Source organism: Xyrauchen texanus, chromosome 31 (assembly GCF_025860055.1).
Source record: "Xyrauchen texanus isolate HMW12.3.18 chromosome 31, RBS_HiC_50CHRs, whole genome shotgun sequence".
Taxonomy (NCBI): Eukaryota; Metazoa; Chordata; class Actinopteri; order Cypriniformes; family Catostomidae; genus Xyrauchen; species Xyrauchen texanus.
Genome location: NC_068306.1, coordinates 23,404,485 through 23,421,710, shown reverse-complemented (window position 1 = coordinate 23,421,710; position 17,226 = coordinate 23,404,485). Strand labels below are relative to the sequence as shown.

Here is a 17,226-nt window from a genome sequence, read left to right as displayed (position 1 = left end):
GCCTACACTGTTGGACATTAACTGGACGACAAATAAGTGTAATTTGTTTTAACAAGATCTACTTTCTAGAAATCTACAGAGACAACCATACCCAAAGTTTAAGCACCCTTTAATTTTTTCATTTATAATATATAAAATTACTTAATGTGACATTTATTAAATGCACAAAACTTTAAACTTTGCATTCTGACTTATGTTATTTCTTTTTACACAGAGACTTCTTTAAAAGAAATCAAGACAAAAAAAAAAGAACCCAGTTCCCTTTGCATTGTTCCTGACATGCTAATTCAACAAGAGAACATTGTTTTTCTAAACAGAATTTCTTGTCAAAGGCCAATCCGGGACACAGTGGGTAGGTGATAATACAAAATCATCAGCCACTTTGGTAAGAGGCAGTTGCTAATTTCCCATCCAGGTGGTGACCCAACACTACCATAAAAGATCACACCATGCAATGCAATTTTAAACACATAAAAACAGGCAAGTCCAAGAGTAACATTTTCTTTTTGTTATGGTTTTATTACAAATGGTCATATAACATCCAGAGTATAAACAGCAAACGGTACAACTGTTGATTTCTGGCTTATGACTTTAAACGTGTCTCATAGGGTCCAGACTCTTTTAGTCCCTGAAATCCCATTACAAAAACATACAGCTGCATTTCAACTATCCACACATAAAAATGTAGACAACATACAGTAACCTACAGAATGGTTGTAAAACGATAAGTTACTGAATTTAAACCTCAAACCAGCAGAGGCTACAAATTGCAAAGCTTTCACCTTAACTTCCACCAAACTCAAAATCCTCCTTCCCACAACAGAGCTACTTGCTCTGAGCATTTCATTATTCAAGGTAAAGAAAAAAAAAATCATGGGAGGTAATAAAGGAATCCACAGCTGGTGTGTTCTTTCCCCAGATAATGAGCACTGGTAGAAAAGGCTGAAACGGTCAATTTTTCCACAGGAGCTGGAGATATCAATCACATATCCATCATAAACTGGCTATCATCAACTGAGGAGAAAGAAAAAGAGGGATGTTGGATGGTTCAAAGGGTTGTGTGATCTCTGATATGCGTTTCACATGAAACACGGTACACAGTGTGTGTGTGTATATTCCACTGATACGGAAATCAGGCTTGCCAACACGGAGCAGGTCAGATGCATATTTGTTTGCTTTTCTCATGAAGTGGCTTCAGTCAAAACTAAAGTGTGACCATGAGCCTATATTGGTTTCAATGTTATGAACCTAAATAACTATTCAAATCTTGACATCTACTATTCTAAATTGACACATCAAATGTTCTCACACACATTGCATTCTAGTAGACAATCATAACAACATGTCAGTAAAGCTTGTGGCACACAGGAGGGGATGCAATCAATTAAGAACACGCTTAAACCTGTTAACAGGTTTTGCTTGAGGTTGCCGATTTAGAAATCAAAGTTTTTTTTTTCAATTTCAAGTGCTACAGTCATACACACATCACTGAGCAGAGAAATCAGATAAGTTTGTTGCTTGGGGCAAGTGGAAGACCAAAAATCAAAAATAGGAGGAACATAAGTGCGAAAATGAGAGTAGACACGAGACTCTTACCAGAGAGATCCTTGCTGTCGTAGCCCTGCTCCGTTGGCTTACCCTGGGGTTGCACTGAAGGTATGGTGACCCCTGGAATGTGGGGGAGGCAGCAGGGTGGGGTGCGTGCAATCGGCGAATTTCGACATTCCAAGAGAAACTTTCGATCATAGATGATCCGAGTCCCTGCAGGGCAAATATCAATATCAGCTCTAACAGTTCGACCTCAGAACTTCACAAAAGTTCAAAGCATTCTTCTCTTCAAAAGGACTTTTTTTTTAGATCTGCTCAAGCCAAGAACATAGAAAAACATCTGGTCACTAATGGAGATGTGGAGAGGCTTTGCTCATCTCAGAGCAATACAAATCTGATAAGGGGGTGCTGTCCAAATACAAAGGTGAGAAATCTCAAAAACAAGGTGCTCCTGTTTAGATGTCCAGCAGTAACCCAAGAACCCCATGAAGCAGGGAAATTGAGCAACATTGCCGAGGTTCCTAAAAAAAAACAATTATGTTCCGACTGATCTCGGAGTCAAATAAGAATAACAATAACCAACAGCTGACTCAAGTTTTGAACAGTTCTTGGATATCACTATCCAAGATTTTCAATACTGAAGTTATATGCCAAAAATGATTAGTTTCACAATATGAGACAGCCTCCTCTGGAAATGCACTCTCGGGACACGGGAAACACAGAACACACTTAAACATTAGTGTACTTGTTTACCAAGGAGACTAACAGTGTTTCTGAAGAGCATGCTTAATATAAGGGGTTTTCAAAACTGGAGTCCCAGTAACTCCATGGGTCCACGGAAAATGTTGGGGGAATTTACAAATGTTTAAAATTGGAGTGAAATAATTCAATTAATAGTGATTTTATTCTATGAAAGATTCATTATCAATTTAATAAAGAGTAAAAGATTCCCAGACATTTTATATATATTTATGTTTTGGATTTAGTACAATGCCAATTATTTTGAAATACAAAAAACATAATATATTTAATATCTAACATTAACAACAAAAATTCTCAGAGAAATATGTCTTTTTATAGATTCAAATTTCTAGCTGCCTTTGTTTTTGGAAGGGGGTCCATGCAAACCTACCACCCCTGGAGTCACGAGTTTGAATCCAGGGTGTGCTGAGTGACTCCAGCCAGGTCTCCCAAGCAAACAAATTGGCCCAGTTGCTACGGAGGGTAGAGTCACATGGGGTATCATCCTCATGGTTGTGATTAGTGGTTCTGGCTTTCGATGGGGCGTGTGGTAATTTGTGTGTGGATCACTGAGAGTAGCATGAGTATGGAACGATATTAATCTCATTATTATTAATGAATGCACACACAATTATGCATGTACTAAATACATTTTGTGAATGTATTTTACTAACCACAAACAAATGCCATTTGATTTGAATCTGTGGAATTCGGGATTGAACGATTGTGCAGCGATTTGTACAAATACAGACATGTTTGCAAATAAACATGTTCTGTTCTACATTAATAAATCAAAAATTGCTCATGCAAAAATGAATCCGTGCATTTGTGGATCAGAAGACACGCGTGCATTTGACATCTTGTTCGAATCAATCGTGTTCGGTTCATTTGGATTTTGAGACTTCCTTTTCGCAGTTTACAGCATTCCACCCACACATACACACATACACACACACAACTAACGAACAAGCCAGTGCTATTCATTAAAGTGAACACGATTCGTAAATGTGTGTCACTATACAATGAAACAAATGCTTTTCAACCGGTGTCTGTAGAATTAAGAATTACATAAATGTGCAGCAATTTGTACAAATAAAGTCATGTTTGTGAGTATAAATGTTCTGCTTTGTATTAAAGTGTGACAATTTCCGCGTGCAAAAAGGAATCCGTGCATTTGTGGATCAGGCGACACGCGTGCATTTATTGATTCCTTGTTCGAGTCGATCCTGTTCGGTTCATTTGGATTTTGAGACTTTCTTTCCGCACTTTCAGCAGTGAGGATCCACACGCAACTGAAAGGCAAGGCAGGCAGCTACCACTAGATGGCAGTCACAGAGAATTACTGAGTTGGCCTGCCCTGGTTTGAGAACAGGTGATAATGGACATTTTGGCATTCTCCCGAAGAACCTTTAAAACATGGATAATACCATTTTAAACCAACAAGCTGGTTGGGTAAGTAAAACTAATCTTTTTTTCTTTTATTGCATACTGAAAAGAAGAAAAAAATGTAACTTTCTATAAACTAGCAAGTTAAAAACAATGTACATTTGATATATTTGACATATTAATTACATTTTATAAATATTCATTTGATGAGATATTAACAAAAAAATGTTGGCTCTTCATTATGTATGTTAGATTATTGTTTAGAGTGCGAGCTGATCAGGGAGGAGAGAATGTTGGCGTGGCTCGTCTGATGTTTTCTGTACATGGAGAAACTGCAAGAAAAACAAAACTAAGGACACTTGTGACAAATGTCAAAAGGTAGTGTGTGGGATCTACACATGGAAGGTAGAGAGTACATGTGTTGAGTAATCGATCCACAAGCGTCAGTGAATGATGTGCGGGGTTTGCCCCCAAAACAACCAGATGCCTTGTTCAAGTGAGCCCACTTTTAGGAGAATTCGTTCATAATGATTTTATAGCATACTATTTTCATTATAGTTTTACAGCATGATATTTTTGCTCACAGTAAAACAAAATATTACTTTCTAAATCAGTTAGTTTTCCCACAGTTTAGCGAATGTTCATATTCTTTATTAACTGTTTTGGCCATTTTGGGTTTGGCCTATATGTGTTACATACATGTCTAATGTTTTTACTATGCATTGAAATACACATTGGTGATGTTTTTATAAGCTATTGTATTGATTTGTTTTTATTTTACAAAGAAAATAATTTAATATAAATAATCAAAGTTGCATCTGTAATCAGCTACAATAGCAAGTTCTGTGGTTGTCGATGAACTAATACATTTTCACATTCATTAGAATTTAAATTTCGTGTCCTTGTGTTTATTATTAATATAACAGATTCATTTATTCATGGATTTGATTCCAGTGGTGGCTGCATATGATTGTTTCCGATTCATGTTGTCCAAACATTTCCAATAACTCCAGAGCGTTGCAAAGTCCAAAAGTCAACATGTTTTGAAAAAATATAGATTTAATAATTTCCCAAATTCACAACATGTTTTTATCTAACGAAATATTCCGCCTCAATCCATGTTTGTTGGCGTTTAGACTTTCAAAAACATTTTCACTGTGGTGAAAAAACTTGCTGGACACAAAGCGAGGCACGCACCTTCCGGGGCAGTCTAGCAGTTTATATATACATATATTTTTTGTATAGTCTAGCACTAGTATATATTAGAAAAAAAGATTGTATTATATTGGGCTATCTACGTTCGCTTGGCGCTCCGTGCTCCATTTAATCCATATTATTCTATTTTATTCTAATTGAGGATTTTGTTCGAGGATTTTGACATTTTTTAGGGTGATGACTTCATAAAATATGACGACAGACATTAGAAGCTTCATTCTAAGACCTCAATAGAAGTGTCGAATGTAAATATGACATGACATTTGGTACAGTCTAGTATGAACGGTCAAGAATGTCCGCTATGGCCATTCTAGTAGTTATAGAATTTCCACGAGCATCTTCCTAATGGTCGGAGCCCCCGAAGTGACCTGTGCAAAAAAAAAAAATCAAAGAGACTTTCGCGTGCACACGCGTTAGAGTTTCCGTGTGTGTGTGTATAGCTCTTTTCCGATTGTGTCATTGCCATCATTCATTTACTCAAAGATACTGAGAGCATGGATGCGCATGAATTTATAGAGATATATTTTAAACTTGGCCTTCAATACAAAAACATTACTGTCTATGACATTTGTAATACTGTCATGGCTGAGACACGCTTTGATCTTCCAAAGGACACTAATCAAGCAATAGACTTGTACGTGCATTTAACACTAGAACTACCGGAATTCTATAATACTAGAATGGCCATAGCGGTCCCTTACCCCATAATGACCCTTATCACTTAGTTTAATAATTTTAAACCATGATTTTACCTATACATAATTAATATTTACATTACATTCATAATGTTAGCCAGAGGGGAACTGGCCCCCACAGTGAGTCTGGTTTCTCCCAATGTTATCTTTCTCCATTAATCAACATCTTATGGAGTTTTGTGTTCCTTGCCACAGTCGCCTACAGCTTGCTCACTGGGGTTATTAATACAATTATCATTTAATTATTTATAAACACTATTAAAATTTGTATTTTATCTAAATTACACAATGATGATTAATCGACTTTATAGACATTACAGTTTTATCGTCTGTTAATGCTGATATTCTGTAAAGCTGCTTTGAAACGATGTGTGTTGCGAAAGGCGATATACAAATAAAATTGACTTGACTGACCGTTCATACTAGACTGTACCAAATGTCATGTCATATTTACATTCGAAACTTCAATTGAGGTCTTAGAATGAAGCTTCTAATGTCTGTCGTCATATTTTATGACGTCATCACCCTAAAAAATGTCAAAATCCTCGAACAAAATCCTCAATTAGAATAAAATAGAATAATATGGATTAAATGGAGCACGGAGCGCCAAGCGAACGTAGATAGCCCAATATAAAACAATCTTTTTTTCTAATATATACTAGTGCTAGACTATACAAAAAATATATGTATATATTAACTGCTAGACTGCCCCGGAAGGTGCGTGCCTCGCTTTGTGTACAGCAAGTTTTTTCACCACAGTCAAAATGTTTTTGAAAGTCTAAACGCCAACAAACATGGATTGAGGCGGAATATTTCGTTAGATAAAAACATGTTGTGAATTTGGGAAATTATTAAATCTATATTTTTTCAAAACATGTTGACTTTTGGACTTTGCAACGCTCTGGAGTTATTGGAAATGTTTGGACAACATGAATCGGAAACAATCCTATGCAGCCACAGCTGGAATCAAATCCATGAATAAATTAATCTGTTATATTAATAATAAACACAAGGACACGAAATTTAAATTCTAATGAATGTGAAAATGTATTAGTTCATCGACAACCACAGAACTTGCTATTGTAGCTGATTACAGATGCAACTTTGATTATTTATATTAAATTATTTTCTTTGTTATATAAAACAAATCAATACAATAGCTTATAAAAACATCACCAATGTGTATTTCAATGCATAGTAAAAACATTAGACATGTATGTAACACATATAGGCCAAACCCAAAATGGCCAAAACAGTTAATAAAGAATATGAACATTCGCTAAACTGTGGGAAAACAAACTGATTTAGAAAGTAATATTTTGTTTTACAGTGAGCAAAAATATCATGCTGTAAAACTAGAATGAAAATAGTATGCTATAAAATCATTATGAACGAATTCTCCTAAAAGTGGGCTCACTTGAACAAGGCATCTGGTTGTTTTGGGGGCAAACCCCGCACATCATTCACTGACGCTTGTGGATCGATTACTCAACACATGTACTCTCTACCTTCCATGTGTAGATCCCACACACTACCTTTTGACATTTGTCACAAGTGTCCTTAGTTTTGTTTTTCTTGCAGTTTCTCCATGTACAGAAAACATCAGACGAGCCACGCCAACATTCTCTCCTCCCTGATCAGCTCGCACTCTAAACAATAATCTAACATACATAATGAAGAGCCAACATTTTTTTGTTAATATCTCATCAAATGAATATTTATAAAATGTAATTAATATGTCAAATATATCAAATGTACATTGTTTTTAACTTGCTAGTTTATAGAAAGTTACATTTTTTTCTTCTTTTCAGTATGCAATAAAAGAAAAAAAAAGAAAAAAAGATTAGTTTTACTTACCCAACCAGCTTGTTGGTTTAAAATGGTATTATCCATGTTTTAAAGGTTCTTCGGGAGAATGCCAAAATGTCCATTATCACCTGTTCTCAAACCAGGGCAGGCCAACTCGGTAATTCTCTGCGACTGCCATCTAGTGGTAGCTGCCTGCCTTGCCTTTCAGTTGCGTGTGGATCCTCACTGCTGAAAGTGCGGAAAGAAAGTCTCAAAATCCAAATGAACCGAACAGGATCGACTCGAACAAGGAATCAATAAATGCACGCGTGTCGCCTGATCCACAAATGCACGGATTCCTTTTGCACGCGGAAATTGTCACACTTTAATACAAAGCAGAACATTTATACTCACAAACATGACTTTATTTGTACAAATTGCTGCACATTTATGTAATTCTTAATTCTACAGACACCGGTTGAAAAGCATTTGTTTCATTGTATAGTGACACACATTTACGAATCGTGTTCACTTTAATGAATAGCACTGGCTTGTTCGTTAGTTGTGTGTGTGTATGTGTGGGTGGAATGCTGTAAACTGCGAAAAGGAAGTCTCAAAATCCAAATGAACCGAACACGATCGATTCGAACAAGATGTCAAATGCACGCGTGTCTTCTGATCCACAAATGCACGGATTCATTTTTGCATGAGCAATTTTTGATTTATTAATGTAGAACAGACCATGTTTATTTGCAAACATGTCTGTATTTGTACAAATCGCTGCACAATCATTCAATCCCGAATTCCACAGATTCAAATCAAATGGCATTTGTTTGTGGTTAGTAAAATACATTCACAAAATGTATCTAGTACATATATAATTGAGTGTGCATTCATTAATAATAATGAGATTACTTTCATTCCATACATGACATGAGCCTCCCACATGCTGGGAGTCTCCGCGGTGTCATGCATAGTGAGCCACGTGATAAAATGTGTGGATTGACGTTTTAAAAGCTGAGGCAACTGAGACTTGTCCTCCGCCACCCGGATTGATGCGAGTAACCTCGCCACCACGATAACCTAAATACTGGGAATTGGGCATTCCAAATTGGAGAGAAAAGGGGATAAAAAAAACATTTGCCTTTCCAAAGTAGAATGCTAGATCATTTGAGTTGTTGTGAAATTGATAACGACTAATAAATAAATAAAGATCTAATTCTTCTGTGATTCATTTCTCCACGTTAACTTCAACTAGTGATCAATAATGACTCTTAATATAGGCGCGATAACGTTTGTAAATATGTTAAAGATTTACAGAAAACCCTTTTAAAACAATAGGTCGTTTACATCAAACGTGTTGGTAAACACACACACAGACTCTGGCGTAATGACTGCGCCGTCAACAATATCAGATTTCAACTCGCCTCATCCAAACACACCGTGATTTTCGAAGGAACACGTGACAAACTTGCAAAATTATTTCTAAAATATATAATACGGTTAAAACTAAATGTATGCAAGAGAAATATAAGTCTACACCTTACCACCGGGAGTTGTTGAAAACACCGTTCCTCCAGGAGTCTGACTGTAGCAGTCGGGGAGATGAGACCAGGTCTTTTCGAGGATATTGCGGCTTGGTATCGGGCAGGTCGACGAAACTTCGGAGCTGGTTGACATGTTTTCTGATAACGGTTGAAATAAGCACAGACCTCTCGATATATGTGCTCTTACAAGATCTGCTGTTGGTCTGTGCTCTACACATTTTGGAATGTTCGAGGGAGGAGATTTGCCATGTGCTGCAAACTAGCGAAACCTTACCAATCAGAAGGATGTACTCACCCCCACCCACAGCAAAGCAGCGCTGAGGCTCTGGATAAGGAGCATGTGTTCAGAGACACATTCTAGAATGCTAACTCTTCGAAGTTCGAACAGTTCTTGGAAGTGCTTCAGTGTGACATGGTATAAATAGCACGATGTGACAGCGCCATGAAATAATGTGGTGAAACAAATGGTTCTTGGGTGTTAATACTACATCTCAAAATGTAAGAACCATCATTCAGTGGTCTTGCAGAAAATGCCATACTTCCCATCCAGGTTTCATGTCTTTAACTAAACTAGGTTTCATGTCTTTATCCAGTTCCAGTATTAGCAATGTTCTTTTTAACTTCTAGATTCACAAAAGCAAAGTATCAACCAAAGTGACTTTCACACACACACCAGATACATTTCCAACCTTTTATTGAATATTAAGGTAAATATTTCACATTAATACAGGCTACATAAAGTAGAGCCACTATACGACATGAAATTTACTCTCATTTTAACCCTTTTTCAGTTTGTAAACAATTATACAGTTATTTACCACTCTAAAAGGTCTGATTTCATTCTTTATGCAATCATCTAGTTCTTGGCCAAGTATAAATAGCGCACTGTCCTATTGAGCCCTGCTGACCAAAACAATTTTTACGTGGGGCTTGTATGTCAAAATGGCTATACTACTCCGAATGTATCCTGTTGAACAGGCAATCGATTTGTTCATAGACTGTGGTAAACACGTTAAATCCCACACTGGATTCTTTCTTTTTAGTTAGGCACATCGAGGGAGTCCAGGTCTCAAATTTCACAACTTTTTTGGGGGGACACATCTAGGTTAATACCACGTCTCAGTAATTAAGTAATTATCTTGTTGTTTTTAACATGTTTCTTGTTACTGCTCCTAGGCCTCTCGATCACTGTGTTTAGTTGACATGATTCAGATGCACATTTCCCACATGTGGGGCCCAAGTACCTGGCCATACCTGCAACAACAAGGATTTAGAGTTACAGTACAGCAAAAGGGGCTCCAATTTATAAACACTTTCAGTGGTGAGCATAAACTCACATAATAGTCTGCTTTCACTTCTAGTGGGAGCAGAGGTCAACTAAAGGCGGTCACACACTGGACGAGAAGTGCCACACCGCATCACGGTTAGGATATGGCACAGGTATCAAACACAGGGCATGTTAATGTGGTTCAGGTTGCAGAGAGTACACACAAAAGTTCCCGAGGTTTTTGCCTTATTTGAGAATGAACAATGCTATTGAGTATTGTTTTGTATATGTCCTTTTATAACGATTTGGGTCGAATTTCACGGAAAATATGCAAGTTGTGCTCAGTGGAATGGCAGAAGTTTAAGCAGTCTCCAGAGTCGTAGCTTGGAGGCGATAGATGGCGAGTGATGGCGGCGGTGTGCATACCTTGATTGAAAACAGTTGTTTCTAATTTTAGAACGCGCCATGTCATCTGCCAGACGCGTCCGGTGTGCGACCCCCTAAAGAGCCATTACCTGCTGTGGGTCTGAATTCTCAGCAGAGTTGGGAACAACCTTTAGGATGGGATTCCAGGCAGGGTCAGATGTGTGTAGACCATTGTATAGAGGGCCTCCAGGACCCTCCGCCATCTGAGGGTGAGGAGGGATCATCGTGCCACCATACATTGACATTGGCAGCCCCTAGGCATTGATCAATAAAAACAATGAATACCAATCAAGATTTTTGAACTGAACTAAAAATGACCATCTAAATGTAGGTTTTTAGATAAACAAGGAAAAAAAAAACTAAGATAAGCTCTGGGATTTAAATTATATTCTAAAAGAATGTGTCAAAATGCAGGGTGTGTTCATTAAGTTAATACCACACCTTTGGAAAATCCATGAAGTTGGTGGGTAGGGGTTGGTGGAAAGCATTAGAAGGAGCCACAATCCCAGTGTCATCTCGTTCCATAGCCTGGTGCTGGGAGAAGGCAGAATGCTCCTGCATCTGCTGATGCATCACTGGCCCTCCCATCAGGGGCTGAGACCAGCCTGACATTGTCTCTGTGAACAACGCAGACAGAGTTATTTATTTACCAACACCAATACCTTTTCCCAGATCGCCACATTTAGCAAAAAGGATTGCCTAAGCAAAACCAATCACAACAGGTACTGCATTTGCAACTGTTGCTACCAATATTTCATATTTTGTAACATACTGACTGGTAGAATGTCTGAGCTGCAGACTTACCAGAGGCACTGCCCACTCCAAAAGACCAGATACCACCCTGTCCAACTGGTGGTGTGTAGCTGGTGGGCAGCATGGTGTGATTGACAGAGACGGTTTGCCGGATGCGGGCCAGACGCTCTGTTCCAATGGGAGGGGGCACTTTGCGGTCCTGCTGGTTGGAGCTACTGGGTTTCACCTGGATCAGTGCAGGAGTCACCGTAGATGTGCAAAGAGGTGAGGATGCCCCAGAGGACACAGATGGCACTGGAGACTCACCTAAGCAAGCCACAATAATTTAGACAGGAAGAGAGACAGACACAGGGAAAAAGATAGACAATTTGATTAGATCTAATATAAAAAAAGACATCCAAAAGAAAACATGACCACTGTAATCTTGAATAATAAAAAAAGTAGGTGTGGGAAATTAATTTGAGATTTAACACATGATAAAAATTAAAGCACTTAATGCAGTATCCATTTTTTTTTCTTCCTTAAACTTCACGCAATAACAGAAAGGTGTCCCGAGTTGTTCTTGGCAGGCTTGGATTAGGATATCTGCTGCCTGCGTGGAACAAACCCAGGCAATTTTGTACAATATGCAAAAATTCTATGTTTTCCCCCACTTTCTGTCGCTAACATTCGCATATATACATTTTCAGGAGGTACTCACTTGACTCTGCACATCCTAACACAAGCGGATTTGCTGCTGTATCTCTTCACATCGCACAAAAATGCTAACTGACATTCATCTGAACACGTTTCAAAAGCAAAACTTCGACAGAGACCCAGCGTTCGCACGATAGAGACTGAACGACCTGGCCGTTCAGCAAGATGCAGCCATGTATACTTGTAGAGACTGAATGGCAGCCAGAAAAAAATATAGTTTTGATATTTTCAGCAAATTAAACTTCAGCATTCAAAACATTTTATATCTGTATGTATAGTGTCTAATAATGCATTGGCAATGTACACTTAATTTTCTCCTTTCAATAAAGTTTGATATGAAATGAATCTGCCCATTTTATCCCATTAAAAAAGTCCTCTGGAAAATGCCAAAAAATTTTGCCCAAATTGTAATTACATCACGCCCACTAATTTTATGGCATGAATACAGATATTGTATCAATGATACATACCTGTAAAACTGTGTCTAATTAAATATCTGAAAAAATATATATATAAAAATTGTACATGTACATATTTAAATAAATATATATTTAAATTAAATTAAATGGTGACAAACCGATTTCTTGGAAGTAATTTGAGAAAGTATATTTATGATTTTTTTAATGTTTGTTGAAACGGATCATGCACCACAATTTAATAGTGAATTTGCAATTAAATCACAGATAAATTTGTGATTTCTTGGTTAAATATTTTTTTTATAGATTCACAGCCCTAATAAAAAGAGATGTGCTTGGTATATCTGCATTAAAAGGAAGAAATACATTTTCGTACAGGAAGTAGAGGCACTCCAGGGATGGGGAGAGAAGTGCTGGCGGCTGAAGGAGGGTGCACCCACAGGAGCTGGACCGTGAAGGATAACAGGGCTGGCTGACATGCTTGTGGTAAAGCTGGTGTGTGCAACAGATGAGGACATGGAGTTGCATGTGGGGTCCACTGGATGCATTCCTGTTTCAGAGAGAACACAAGTGCTTTATTAAAAAAATATGTGACTAGAATCTCCAATAAATAGAAAGGTCTTAAGCAAGAGAACTTATTATTTACAGACAGCACTCACCAATCGGGCTGGAGACCATCCTCTGTGAGGAGCAGCGATACCCTGGAGCTTTTGTGTCATCAGGAGGCGGCATGATACTTTCCATTTGCCCTATTGCCCCTATGTAGGTGGTAGGTGGGGCACTGTAGGATTGCTCAGGTGGGGTGCGTGCAGGTAGATGGCAGGCCCCCCAAACCTGATTGTTGCCCACCTGATTGTTGTCGAAGATGCTGCTGAAGTGACTGAAGAGAGCTGCAGGGCCAAAGTTGGGGGGCAATTGCGGTTTTCCACTGTGCAGGTGCATTTGAGAGCCGTTAATCATGCCCATGGTGGAGGATATTGGAAGAGAGAGAGGGGGCATACCTGTCGGAGCCAGGCTAGGCTGAGGTGTAGGCTGTTGTTGTTGCTGCTGCTGCTGAAGTGGTTGTTTGAGCGGCTCCTGTGAAGCTCCTGGAGGCACAAACACAGACTGCTGCTCTTGCAAGGCACCTGGAGCCAAGGTGTAGTAGTGTGCATGTGGCTGCATGCGTGGGGACACACTGGGTGCAGCGAGGGTGGCGTAATGAGGTAAGGTGCTATTGGTGTTAGTGACTGTGCTGTTGCAGGTGGGAGGGGGTAGGCGCGAGACAGGGTGAGATGACCCTGGCTGAGACGAGGAAGAACTGGGTTCTGTGCTGGAGGGAAAGTGTGGCGGAAGCTGCTGTCGGCTCTCAGGCTGTACGGCCAGCATTGAGGGGCCTGACGGAGATGAAGTGAAATGCAGGGGAGCGGAGGGGCTGGAGCCATCAGATGGAGCACCTGCAGCAGGTGCAGCATGCTCAATGAAGGTCTTCTCTTTAGCAGGGGTGCTGAGGCTGACTGGCTCTAGCTTGGTGGGTGGAGGATAATGTGAGGGTGAAGCAATGGGCACAGGTGCAGGTGGAGGGGTTGTAGGGGTGGTGGGAGCACAGCTGATGGGAGAGCCAGCTACCTGCATTGAGGGAGCACTGCTGCCGGTAGTGGGCACAGCTACTCCAGCCCCTGACTTGGGCTCTGACAAGAAAAGCTGCTTCCTAACAGAGGAAGGTGTGGGGGTGTTGGTAGGTACAGTACTGATGGGAGACGTGGTGGAGCCAGTGGGAGCTGAAATGCAGGATGCAGCAGCAGGGTGATCATTATGGGCATGAGCCGAGATGGTGGGGCGTGTAGCAGAACAGTTGCTGTGTTTGGGCGAGCTGTTAGCACTACCAGGGCTCACAGGGCGCACAGGGAATGGGCCCCACGTATTGGGGGAGGACGTGAAAGTGCCGCCAAACTGCGCCATGGGCAAACGAGGGTGGCGGATCTGATGCATAGTCTGGGCTGCAAGAAGGGCCAGCTGAGGATGAGCATAAGCAAGTGGTGGCAAAGAAACGAAGGGGGGCCTGACACCAGGTGCCATACTTTTGCCTAACTTGCCAGCCTGCTGAGCTGTTGAGTTGGCGGTGGATTGGAAAGACATGCTAGAGGAGGGCAGCACAGATGGCAGGCCTTTTAAACAGGCTGCAGTAGTGCTAGTGGCCCCAGTGGAGGTTGTGTAGGTGGAGCTGATTTTGGTGTTGGCGCCAGGTGGCCGGATGTGGTTACGAGGGATCAGGTCTTCCAGCTCTTTGGCCGGGTCTTGGATCAGTGCATTAATCAGCTGCACAGCATGCCTTGTGGACTCTGTACCACCTCTGCAAACCAAGCAAGAGAGCCCATTTAAGAAATTTCATACAGTACTACAAGTCTTTGGCACATTAAATGTTCCAACATTTGTCTTAAGATGGTTTATATCTAATCTGTTATCTTTATATCAATAAGAAATATCAATTTTAAACATCAAAACATTGCAATTGCAAATAAAACAGAAGTAGAACAAGGAACAACCAGATGGTATGGCACCCACAAAGCCCAGATCTCAATACTGAGTCAGTCTGGGATTACATGAAGAGATAGAAGCAACTGAGACAGCCTATATCCATAGAAGAACTGTCTCAAGTTCTCCAATATGCTTGGAACAACCATACTGCCATAAACTTGGAGAAACTGTGTACAAGTGTACCATGGAGAATTGGTGCTGTTTTAAAAGAATAGGGTGGTCACACCAGTGTATCCTGCACCACTTTTCAGCAGCAGGACTCAGTCACTACTGAATCTCCAGTGCCATGGCAAAACACTGATACCAAAGTTGTGAGCTTGCAGTCTGAATTGAATGTGATGAGATCAAGCACATGCCATGAAATACTGCAAAAACAACTCTACTTTCTATTGCATTATAAAGGGCTGAACGATTCATAAAATTCAAATAGAGATATGGACATGTGTAAATATGAAAATGCAAAGGGCTGTGATTTAACCAGTCTTAACGACCAAGGTGCTGCTTGTGCGCAGCTCTGTGAATTTAATCTGAATATGTTGCGTTCGATTTGGTTCGGTAACGTGTGCTATTATAGTGCTCTAAATTCACTCTAATTGGCCACAAGTAACTATACAAATCAAAACAGGCATTGAAATGTGCATACGCAACTTTTCTCGCACACAATGGATTTATAAAAATAAAAAAAAAATAAACAGTGTAGATGTGCTCACCGTCCGCACACTCTTGACTGTGTGTGCGCACTCTTGACTGTGTGTGCGCACTCTTTTACAGATGTCTGTGAATTGGCAACTCCAACTGGCCAAGTAATGAACTCTCAAGATAGATGATAAACTCTGCTTTTTCATATAATAACCTACATGCAGAATATAAATATATGGCAATATTCATATGGTAATTATATGCAGATGAGATAATGCATCATAAAAGCAGTCGTTGTACACTCTATATATGGTTATTTCTAGGAAGATACGGGGTGGGGAATAAATCACGTGCATGTTCGTGCAATCTTCCTCTAAGGGAAGTTGGCGCAGGTTGTGGAGAATGTAGTTTATAAATCTGAAAACTTGTGTGTACACAAAATTTGTCTTTGTGTGTGCGCACACTTTTAGTATTAAATCTACACAACGTTTTATACATGAGGCACCAGGTTTTTGTGGACAGAAGCGGAGATGAGAGCATTTCACCATATTTGGAATTAATAGGCGCTCATTCAAAGGCCATTGTTCACACAGAAAGTTCCTGCAGTTTTTAACTAGATCCCATAATAAGGCCACATACAAGTTTAGAGAGAAAGAGAAAATTATTAGAGAATTATTACTTGTATATTACAAATAATATTGTTGTTATTATTATTATTATTATTATTATAATACAATTGCAATATATTTCTGTAATTTCTTATTGTAGTATTAATAACCATTATTTTGTTTACAATGATTATTACTACATTGGATGTAATAATAATAATAATAATAATATTTTATATTCTGTATTATTGCTACAGATAAACTTTTGCAAAAGATATATCTTTTTTTTTTTTTAAATACATTTAAAAATTAAAATGTTACTAATATATTATATGGGCTGAGCTGAATTCTGTGGGAAACACTGGTTCAAACCAAACATTAAGTAATTTTTAATATTTACTGCATTTCAGTGAAGTTTATTGATAAATAAAAATTATAATTACTTTTGAAAAATACACATTATACAACATTTTCCACAAATGCCTTTAACTTTTGCACAGTTCTGTATTATTTTACTACTCTAAACATGTTCCGAGCACCTTTAGCCTTATTTGTACCTGATTGTGATCATTCTCTCTCCGTTTTTGTCCTTCTGCTTGTCCACATCAATGTGTGCGCCTGTAACGTCTTGGATAGCTGTAATGTTGCAGCCACCTCTACCCATTATCCGAGACACGACAGAGGCAGGCACAGAGAGTTTCTTTGATCTGTGGAAACATTATAAAAGCATAATTAAACAATTAGTTCACCCCAAAATGAAAATTCTCTCATTATGTACTCCCCATCCTAGATGTGTATAAATTACTTTCTTCTGCAGAACACAATTAAGATTTTTAGAAGAATTTCTCTGCTCTGTTAGTCCATACAATGCTAGTGAATGGATGCCAAAATATTGAAGCTTCAAAAATCAAATACATCTTCATTAAAGTAATCAATGAGACTCCAGTGGTTAAATCCATGTCTTCAAAAGTGATATGATCGGTG

At 39.1% G+C, this 17,226-nt stretch overlaps 2 protein-coding genes across 9 annotated transcripts in view; both read right to left on the bottom strand.

Annotated features, from left to right (window-relative positions):
- Nucleotides 1–508: 508 nt before the first annotated feature.
- eif4ebp3 (eukaryotic translation initiation factor 4E binding protein 3) lies at nucleotides 509–9,210 on the bottom strand. Its single transcript, XM_052100332.1, has 3 exons — nucleotides 8,921–9,210; nucleotides 1,597–1,761; nucleotides 509–1,014 (listed from the first exon to the last, which is right to left on the bottom strand). Exons 1-3 carry the CDS (start codon nucleotides 9,051–9,053, stop codon nucleotides 983–985), a joined length of 330 nt encoding a protein of 109 aa, XP_051956292.1. The 5' UTR covers nucleotides 9,054–9,210; the 3' UTR covers nucleotides 509–982.
- A 393-nt stretch (nucleotides 9,211–9,603) lies between these two features.
- Nucleotides 9,604–17,226, bottom strand: part of LOC127624938 (ankyrin repeat and KH domain-containing protein 1-like) — a 63,973-nt gene continuing 56,350 nt past the window's right edge. For all 8 annotated transcript variants that reach the window (XM_052099864.1, XM_052099862.1, XM_052099863.1 and 5 more), the window contains 7 exons: nucleotides 16,800–16,949; nucleotides 13,138–14,810; nucleotides 12,855–13,028; nucleotides 11,418–11,672; nucleotides 11,055–11,230; nucleotides 10,703–10,867; nucleotides 9,604–10,174 (listed from right to left, as the gene is read on the bottom strand). In XM_052099864.1, the coding sequence (XP_051955824.1) occupies nucleotides 10,115–10,174; nucleotides 10,703–10,867; nucleotides 11,055–11,230; nucleotides 11,418–11,672; nucleotides 12,855–13,028; nucleotides 13,138–14,810; nucleotides 16,800–16,949 (2,653 nt within the window). In that variant the 3' untranslated portion in view covers nucleotides 9,604–10,114. The remainder of the gene's footprint in view (nucleotides 10,175–10,702; nucleotides 10,868–11,054; nucleotides 11,231–11,417; nucleotides 11,673–12,854; nucleotides 13,029–13,137; nucleotides 14,811–16,799; nucleotides 16,950–17,226) is intronic.

What these genes read in the sequence shown, in the direction of transcription:
- eif4ebp3 (XM_052100332.1), bottom strand. Translation starts at nt 9,053, where the DNA reads ATGTCAACCAGCTCCGAAGTTTCGTCGACCTGCCCGATACCAAGCCGC. An exon ending in GTTTTCAACAACTCCCGGTG is followed by an intron (nt 1,762 to 8,920) that starts GTAAGGTGTAGA and finishes TTTGCCCTGCAG; the next exon opens with GGACTCGGATCATCTATGAT. An exon ending in CGACAGCAAGGATCTCTCTG is followed by an intron (nt 1,015 to 1,596) that starts GTAAGAGTCTCG and finishes CTTTCTCCTCAG; the next exon opens with TTGATGATAGCCAGTTTATG.